General features: G+C 32.4%; 1 protein-coding gene across 1 annotated transcript in view; it reads right to left on the reverse strand.

Annotated features, from left to right (window-relative positions):
* The window catches only part of LOC107739319 (SH3 domain-binding protein 4-A-like), a 39,619-nt gene that overhangs the window by 23,452 nt on the left and 5,447 nt on the right, over window positions 1-10,720 (reverse strand). Inside the window, exon 2 of the mRNA XM_016551407.1 lies at window positions 122-317. Within this exon, the coding sequence (XP_016406893.1) occupies window positions 122-242 (121 nt within the window). The 5' untranslated portion in view covers window positions 243-317. The remainder of the gene's footprint in view (window positions 1-121; window positions 318-10,720) is intronic.

Raw genomic sequence — 10,720 nt, forward strand, 5'->3', positions numbered from 1 at the left:
ATTAATATGAATTATAGATTTGTAATATTATATATATATATACATATATATATATATACTGTATATATGGCACAACCAAATCAAACACTCTCTTAGTTTATTTGCAGTACAATAAACTGACCTTTGACATCTATGAGACCCGCCTCAGTCACTCCCTCATCAAGGTCGATAAGAGTGCCCTCTGATTTACATCTAGGGAGAACATTGTTGTTGTTGGTTACTCTGATCCTGTGGGCGGCCATCTTGCATTGGTTATGCTATTTCACCATTGCTCCAAACCTGACAATCAAACACTGGCATTTTTCCATTTTTTCTTGCTGGGAAAACAAAAAGGACAGGGACAATCTTGATTAGTTTTGTGTGGCAGGACAAACGCTTGATGCAAATAGAATAATGAGACATGTTGCAATCAGATTATTGGATCATTAAGGCAAAACTTTTCAAAAAGATTGTAGCTAGAGCTTAGTGTGGTGTAGCTAAAGGGACAAACTGGGAAAAGATGTAACTCAAAATGTGCTGCATGAGATTAAGAGATCCTTAAAATTGATTACTTTTAATCTATCTTGGAAGAGGTTTATGCATTGTTGTTTATATAGAAATTAAATCAGAAAGTTCACTTTACTTTATCTCTCAGAAAACTTCTTAATGACATCTCACTGCTAATATAACTTAAAGCTAGCATTAAATCAAAATTTACCAAATTTACTTAATGCCGTTCCTGGTCTTATTGTGCATTTTGCTCCAAACAACAACAAAAACACAATGCCAAGCTGCAGACAACATTTCTTTTCAGCTAATGTCATTAATCCCTCTTTTTCATCTTGAATATTCTGTTTCACTTGGAAATATAAGGTAAACAGCATTTCAGTAAAATATAGTATAATTTACTAAAGCACAAAAAGGTATTTACCGTAGTTTTAAAGATACATAAGGCTTTATGGATCAATGTTATTACTCAGTGTGCACATTTACTTTAGACTGAAAGTCACACTACCAGAAACAAGGTAATAAAGTCCCAGATGTGTCATTTACAAAATGAATAAATATAATATATAAGGTAGCGCTCCCTGCTGGAAACAACACCAACAATGTAAAATTCTAATTTATAGACTTGATATCTGGATAAACTTTTATCACTGGTAGAGCGTTTGATTTGCTGGGTTCTAAAAGAAAGATATCAAAGCATATCAAATGCAGACTCAATTTTCATGCATGATTGCCTCAACTTCTGTTGCTTTACGTGACAGACATGCAAAACAACACAGAGATGTAAAACAAGCTATAATTAGTTGGACTAAATAATCATGAATATCAAATAAGACTAAAGGGCCAAGTAACTCAGAGTAGCTGATAATAATTTAATTTCTACACAACAATTGACCATAAGGATGACATAAATGAGGTTTGAAAGGGTGTCTCTGTACAGAAAAGCTTAGATGAATGTAATGCAAAGTTTAGTTGTGGAAATTTTTTTTGAAGGCTCTGTGGAAGTTGAAAGATGAAGGCCTTGGAAGGACCTTTCATGTCTGTTACTTAAAGGCTTAATGAACTATTCAAAAGGAGGTACGCATCTTTTGCATGTATGTATTAAAAATCTTTCACACAAAAGATTTAATGGAAGGATTCATTCCCTTTTAAATGTCCATTTCTTTTTATCTACATTTAACAGATGCTGAAGTAGGTCAGCAATACAAATGCATCATTCATTCATTCAATACCACTTTGCTTCGTTCCCTTCAGTCCAATCCTCAAAAATTCTCCCTCATGCTTTTATTTTATTCATAATTCAAGCCATCAGAAGCTGATGGAGAAAGTGCATTCCTGGGAAAAAAAATGAAATAGTAAAATTTATAGCACTGACCTCCCTTGACTCTATCAGAGTTGGAGAAGTGCTTCAAGGTCTACGGTTCTTCTAACACTTGCAGCACCCACAAATAAGGTCTCATTTTATACTCTACGACACCAGCACGGTTGGATGTGTCGAAGGTGGTATTAGGAGGCAGAGGAAGAGCAATTGATGGATTAAAAACCTAGAGGTCTGACAAGGATGTAATAATGGTTTCTGATAACAGCACCTGGGGCACTCCAAAGACTGAAGACTAGTGTCTCTTTCCCATAATCCCTCTGTATCCTCCATATCCTCTTTTCTTTAGTATCTTATTTCACAGACTCTCTGATAAAGTTATTTAGTCATTGATCTGTCAACCTCACAGTCAGACTCAAATTGTAAGTGTTAACGTCAAACATGTTGAAGGATTGCTTCTTTGGAGGTAACAAGCCTCAGTAGTACTAAATCAGATGTGTTATTCAAGTATAGCTAGCTATATACATGCCCACTTTAGCTAACTTGCTTAGCAAGATTCAAATGGTTGAAACTAGAAAACTAGTCATATATGAAGTGTTTATGCAAATGTATGGTAAAGTGCCCCTTGTGGCAATGCTGAGAATGCAATGCATTATGAATAGTGGTCAAAGTGCAACATTTTTTGGGCAATATCCAGTCATTTAAATAGGAATCGCATGATCTGGAGTGTCACGTGAGGGTGAAAATTTGCCCCGGCAGATTTCTCTTATGTTTAAGTCACACTCAAATTTCTCTCATAAACTAACAGAAAGATTTTTGGTTTGAAAGCGACTTAAAGTTACACCTGCAAAATTTCACCTTGACATATTTCACAATGTGGTAACACAAAAATGTGTCTGTTTAGCAAGAAACATTAGCAATTATGCAACTTTTGGTTACAAAAACAAACAAAACAAAAGACAAATGATTTCAGTTCCATTAACAGTTCTAAAACACATTTTTTTCCCCGCCAAAATGAACAAAATTGGGCAATGTAGTACTTTTGAGAAAGTATTCAATGTTGTTTTGCATTACAAGCACTGTTCATTTTTAATACACAAACATTACAATTACACAGATTTTCGGTTATAAAAAGGCAACTTTTTTAACATTAAAAAAAAAAAAAATAATAAAGTTCTGCCAACAAGAATGGAACGAAACAGAAAACACCACTCAATGCCTCCTCAAAATACTACAAGAATTGTTAATGGAACTGGAATCAGAACAGAACCTTGCAGTTCCCATGTAGTCACATCCCCATAATACACAAGCATTAGCAATTATGAAGGCTTTTTTTTTTTTTTTTAGAAAAACAAAATATATTGGTTCCATTACCAGTCCTAAAACATGCATTTTCCACCAACATGGATGGAATGGCGTAATGCAATGCACAGCAACATTCGATACTTCCCCAAAAGTACTACAAGAACTGTTAATGGACCTGGAATCAGAAACAAAACCCCGCTATTCCCACATAGCAACATCCCCATAATATTCAGCCAGAAAGATGTTTTTAACCATCCGTCGACAACATGAAACACTGGTAATCCACGACTCTCGGGTGTCCCATAAGACATGAGAACTCTTATCTCGGATGCGGCACGTAACTCACAGAAGATGAGTGGAAAGCACTTCAAGCTGGAGGCCAGGGAATTTAGATGCTCTTAGATACATTGTTAGCTCTGCAGAAACCTCATGAGTTTAAATTCAAGCACTCCTCCTTAATCATCGTCCTTCAGACAGCTTCATACAGATAAAACACAGTGTTTGGCTGAATTGATTAATTCAAACAGAGCGGCATTACCACATCCATAAAAAAACAATCCTTCCGTCCTGCGTTAAAACACCTGTCATTTCAAATGAATTATTAAAATTACATTTCCAAAACGTGGCATTGGGGCAATAGCTGAGATAACGTGGCACATTACGGCCTGTGGTAATAAAATTTTATTATTAGTTCCATTGATGATATGAAGTAGTTTTATATTACTTTGACAAGCTAATTGGGTGAAGGCGAGTGGGATTTCTGCCAGTGGCTCATCACATGGTAAATATGACCACCTCGTATATATATGACCCTTCTGCAGAGGACAAAGCAATTTCTCCCTCCACTGCCCTGCAGTCCATACTTCACCACTGACTCTAAAACAAAAGGTCTACTCAGGTAAAGTGCAGAGGGGTGTGGGTGGAAGATAATATTTCAAAGAGCCCATAAGAGGTTAATTTCAGGAGTCGATTAAATGACCGACATCATTTATCATCTCTGCGTGAATAGGTCATTCAACCTGACAAGGTTCAACTACCGCAAATGAGTCTGACATTACAGGCCTCTTTTTCAAACATATTCTGCAGGGGAAAAAAAAAGATTCTTTCTGACTAAGGATGAGTCAAGTGAATGAACAAATGAACAACAACTAATAAATAATTTTTTTTTTTAAATACACACACACACACACATGCGCTCACTCACACACACACACACACACACACCTTTATAAAGAAAAATAAAAGTGTCATAAAATAAGCTTTACATTTATATAGTAGTTTAATGTAATGTTATATTTTGTATGCAATAATTTTATATATTTAGCATTTATATATATATATATATATATATATATATATAACATACAATATATAATGTATAATATATAATATGTACTATTTTGTATGGGATATTTTTTTCATATATTAGGCATATATAAGGTTTTTTATTTTTAGGGATTAAAAATGTTTATATTTGTGACCCTGGACCACAAAACCTTAAAGGTCACATCTGTTACACCTTTCTGGAGTTTTATTTTAGGTTTTGATGTCCTTAAGAGCGCACACTTCTTATCAGAAAAGGTTCAATAAAGTCTTGTCTTTTGTTGTTATGGGCGCGTCTACAGATTTCTTGCCATATGCATACATATATTTAAATATATATTACATTCATTTTAAATGTTTTAGAAATATCAAAATGTTATACATGATTTAGAAATATATTACAATATATTGCAATTTGTACTAAGTTAAATATATAAAAACTTAATAAATCAAAAATGATTGCATGCTATATATATATATACATATAGCATGGATTAAAATAATGAAAAATATATATTTTGAAATATTTTGTAATAATAAAGAAATACTATGTATATATGCAATTAGGAAATGTTGCAAGCCAAATTCAACCATGTGCCACATGTACAAGCACCTTATAGTTGTCTCACTGTGCCGAAGCATGTGCACTAATTTTATTTCTGGTGCACAGCAAGTCAAAGGAGAGCACATCATATTGTTGTTTCAATTACACTCAGAATTCCATTTGCATGAATACACAAAAAGAAACAATTCAAGGCCAGTGAATTGTGTTCCCAAATGTACCTCTCCAAATGCAGAGGAACACAATGCCAGATTTCATCTCTTGTGGGAGGTCTGGATTAGCCGAGGCTTAAACAAAGTCCTCTGCAAAAGAACAGTGTTGTTTTGCATAAGGTCGGGCATTTCTCTCAAGAAATGCTCTACTTAACAATGAAGACTTGCTCGCCCCGTCCATCTTCACAAACACCGCCAAACACTCCAAGAGACATATAAAGCCCAGCACGCTCAACATAATCCAGTGAAGATTTACCTCAGCAGTCACGCCGACTGACATCAAGACTTTCAGGGGCGTTTAGGGGGATTACAAGGACTGAATCTGTGCCGAGTCCCTATTAATTATGAAACACAATGCAACACTATTGTGCTTGTGAAAACTGATGACGATTGTGCTTTTTTAGCTTTGTTCCATTTCTCAGGGAGAAAGAACAGTCATAAGATGTAGACTGCAGCACTGCAGAAGCCATGCTTCCGGCCACTAAAAGTCAGATTCAGGAGATCTGCTAATGCTTATTGTGTTGCTGTCAGTAAATCTGTCTACAATCATTTGTTCAAATTTTTGTTTCAATGTTAGGTCCAAAATATACTATGAATGAAAACTTTTCAAGCGAGGCAAGCTCAGTTTCATGCTTCAGAGTAACAGGCAAGAAGGGCTGCTCGGTTCATCAAAATAAAACTTTTTAATATCTATTTGGTAATACAACATGTGATAAACACCTTACTACAATTTTATTGAGAAGCACAAATTTGAGGTCTCCCTGCGGTTTTCCGGCAGAATAAATGAATGAAGATTAAACGGAAAAAAATAAAAATAAAAAACGTTAAAAAAGTAAATCAATTAAGACAGCCTATAAGACAGAATAGTATTGAAATTGTACAGTTGTAATGTAAAAAATATATATTAGTTTTATTAAATACAGTGATTACAATAGTAAGTTTACTTTAACGAATAATAATAATAATAATCATTAAAAAAAATTTTTTTTTTTTATAGCCATATTGATAATCACAACATTTCGGCCAAATTGGGCATCCCTACAAACACAGCAGACCTGGATTTTTATTTATTTATTACATTTTTTTTTTCAATTGCAATGTTTAATCAGAAAATTCACAATTAGATTATTCACATTGCATTCTCAGTGTTGCCACAAGGGGCGCTACAGCAATCATACAGCATATATTGTCTTCTTAAATAATAAATAAATATTATTTTTATATGCATTTTCTTTATAGTCATGTTGACATATGTTGATATATAACCAACAGGCCTATATAATCTTTTGTCATGTCAGGCAACAGTTTAAAGAGAATCTTGCAAAGAAAGATAGCTGAATTCACCATTTTTTCAAGCTAACTGAATAAGCTTATACTAAAAGCTAAAGGATAACAGGCTAATTAAACTCTGACTCAACAGGACCTTTTAAATCTAATCGACAAGTATGTTGTTGGATGACTACAATGGAAAATTTGGTTGTAGAAAGTTTTCACTCAGAATTTGCTAGTCGCAGTAATAAAGAAACTGCAAGTACCACATTGAATTAAACATGAAATATTGAAGCACTCGAAGTAAACAAACTCCAATAATCTTTGGTTTATTTACAACATTGGAAAATAACTTATTACACTGTAGTCGACCATCACGACCCATCCAGAATATATATACTCAACAAAACCAAACACTGCCGGTGTTTACGTTTGCACACTTCGTAGAGTATTCGTATCGTTTCTGGCTATATTTATTCTTGTAATTGGACATGAGACTCCCTACAGGACGCGATTCCAGCGCTTCAGCAAGCACATAATCATTTATTTTCTGAGTTTTCACTAGTGTGTGCATGTGTTTGGGAGAGAGTGAAGTCCTTGGTGGGAGGAGAAAGCCTGCAGAGACTAACCAGAGCAAAACCATCGAGTCAAACCTAATTATTATAGTACACACACTTCTCTGGAGACCAGTGCTGACAGGGAGCCAGCATCCCAGCACATCCATCATTTAACATGTTCACAGTGCAATGGGATCATATTTTACATTACACAGTACACACCAAATGTGGCCTGAAATTAAATGAAACCTGAAGCGCAGGATGTCTGTGTGTATTTTCTCACGTGTGTATATTTGGTTACTGGGGTGGTGCTGTCTTCGCTTCAGAGAGTCTGCGCTTCGTCTTGCATCACTCAACCATGGAGATATGTTTCACCATTTCATGATGCAACCACCATTTGTGATGTGTCTAATGCAGTGATAAAGTGCCAAATACTATTTTATTAAAACAAAGGTTCCTTTGTATTTTTTAAGATATAGCTTTAGAGTGTCTTTTGGTACGTCTATGAAATATGATTAGGTTGAGTACAATCTAAGTGTTATTTTGACTGTTTAATTAATATATTATTGTTATATTTTATATTAATAAAAACATTACTAAATGATTTATATTTAATACAATTATTTTACAAAATAATTGACTAATAATTAAATTGAAAATTATTTATATTTGTATTTCATATTTTATAGTAAACATTTACAAATTCTACTGATACTGATATTTTATTAATACAATTAATATTAGTATTTAATATAAATAACTTGGAAAATAATTATATTAAATACAAATAATTTAGTAATATTTCTGATTGTTTATACTATTTTCATATTTGATATTAATATTTAAAATATACATTGATATTTTATTTTAATAAAATTTATACTAAATGTGCATTTAGCACAATTTACATAAAATAACCATATTACATACATATAAATTATTTATAATTAAAAATTTAATTTTAGATTGATATATTATTCATTTTTATCTTGAAATTATTTAACAATGTATTAATGAAATGACATTTCATTTGAATGAATGTCAATAAATTATTTATATGTAATATAATCAATAAATATAAATACTTCAGTTATTATTTATTTGATCATTTGTAATAATATATTTTATATTAATATTTATTATAAATATTATTAAATGATTTGTAATATAATTGTTTACCACATAATAATAATAAAATTAATAATAATAATAATTATGCAGATGCAGATTATCTGTGATAGTAAATTATCTTAACTAACAGCCACAATGACACACACGCAAAAAAGGATACAATTCTAAGATTTGTCAAAATCGTGCAGCGACAGGAACTAGAAGTGGAAAAGGTAATGAATTGGCCATCTGCACTTCTAGATATCAGTGTCAGCCATTTAGAAATCCACACACTGGTTTTAGACTGAAAATAAACACTGCAGGCAGGGTGTATCAGGGTGTCCCTGATGAGAAAGTCAAATATAAATTGTGTTTATCAGTCCAGCATTAATGAAACTCAAGTTGACATTTCAATCTCTCAGTCATTCGGATAGAACAAAACGCCTGATTGGCTAAATTCCAGAACAGTGACAGCCAATCAGACTCCTCGTCTCAGATATCAGACAGCCTGCATCTCAAATGCATGTATTGTACGATGCCTCTATATTTCGGTCGCAGAGTCTTTCTCAGATGCCAATACGTCCCTCCTGGCTAGAAAACAGATGGAAGTGCAAAGGATAATGACTAGATTTTCAGATTAAATGAAAATCATTCCGAAATCGTCTAAGTTGAGCACTAGGAGGAATTTCTTTATCTCTGACTTTCAGAGTTGGTTTGCTGTGACTTTATCTATGAAACACTTCATTATATGGTGCATGCTTGTTCTGGTCAGACATTCATTCAAAGCACAAAAATAACATTACATCTTTTTCTCCTTACAAACGTGTGAAGGAACTAATGCATTTGATTACAACAGTCTTCTAAAACAGGTTTAAGGGCGAATCTCTCAAAACATGCCCAGAAATTCATATTGACATTTTATTTTAATAATAAATAATTATTTAATATAATTCAAATAAATTATTTAATAGTATTAACATACAATAAATGACAATAAATAAATATAAACATTTAGTTATAATTATTTAGAATACACTATTAGGTTATTTATTTATATGTTTTACATAAATATTTAATAATATTACAAAATTATTTTAATAGCTGTTTACCGTATAATAATAATAATAATAATACTACAGCAAAAAATATTTTTTATATTTATATTAATATATTAGAATATTTTGTTAATATCTAATAATACAGTATTACCTAATTATTTGTTTATTATTATTTATCATTCATAACTATTTACCAGATAAAACAATTCAATGACTAAAAATTATTTAGCACATTTTTGTATTTTTATATTTAATATACTTATTGTATAAAAAATTGTAAAGCAGATGCAGATTATCTGTGTTAATAAATTAGAGTAACTAATAGCCACAAAAACACAATAAGAAAAGCATAAATTATTAGATTCAAAAGTACATAAGATCACATCTTTTTCTCTTTATGAAGTACTTCACGAAAACGGTTTTTAAAAAACAGGATTAAGTGCAAATTTCTCAAAACGTGTCCAGAACATCTCAACTGACCGAACACAAAACTACAAGAAATTATATTTTGCATACAAAAAAAAAGAAAAGTCCAGAATAAAACATTTGGGAAGGGTCAGCCATTCGCCTGGACAACGGCTCTGTTTACAGCAACAGGAAGTGGCCAAACTATGACAGGAAGTGCTCTGGAGGGACTGAGAGAGCAAAGAAACAGAGAAACAGCAAGAGAGGAAAAGAGAAAAAGAAAGAGAGGAAATGCTTTGCTGATGAGTAGCTCGCGTCCCTCCTCCTCCTGCTGTTCGGTGTATCTCAAGCCCACCGGCTGCAAATCAGCTGCCACAGACTGGAATTTAATATTATTCCTCAGCTGATAGAACATAAACAGCACAAGAATCTCACTCATAACCCTGAGCTTCCTCTGGGCCAAATACAGGAAGCAGAAACGCTACAGAACGCAGACAAACTACAGATGGCAAGCACATGTCAGTCAGCTGAATCAGTGATTGAGGTGAATCTACGGTGAAGACGCTCCTATTTTACGTGTAACAAACACATAACAACAGCAAATCTCACTAAAACACATATCTGTCACATTTCAACTCAAGCAATTTAAATTTATATCACTTTTAATATAGTAACTTTTCAAATAATATACATTAATATTTAAGATAATTTTTTTACTAAAGAAAATTAGCTATTTTATTTTTGCATTGTTTTTGCACTATTTCTAAATTACATTAAATTCTAAATTTAAGGCAATACATATTTCACAATTTAAAATCACAATTTAACATGAATTAATATTCAAAAATGTCATGAAAAGTGCACAGACCCCTGGTTGAAATAATATCTATAAAATATCTAATCAGCACAAATTGTAAAATTACAACACAATAAATATTCCACAATTTAAAATCACAATTTAACTTGAAATGAACTAATATTTATAAATGTCATGAAACATTCACAAACACCTCGTTGAAAACCTAAGAGTTTAAATATTTTACCCAAATTTATGGTGAGAATTTCAGCGGAAAAGCTTAATTTCCTTGAAAATAGCGTTACAAATAAATAAATAA

Source organism: Sinocyclocheilus rhinocerous, unplaced genomic scaffold, assembly GCF_001515625.1.
Source record: "Sinocyclocheilus rhinocerous isolate Xijiao unplaced genomic scaffold, SAMN03320098_v1.1 scaffold945, whole genome shotgun sequence".
In the NCBI taxonomy this organism is placed as follows: Eukaryota; Metazoa; Chordata; class Actinopteri; order Cypriniformes; family Cyprinidae; genus Sinocyclocheilus; species Sinocyclocheilus rhinocerous.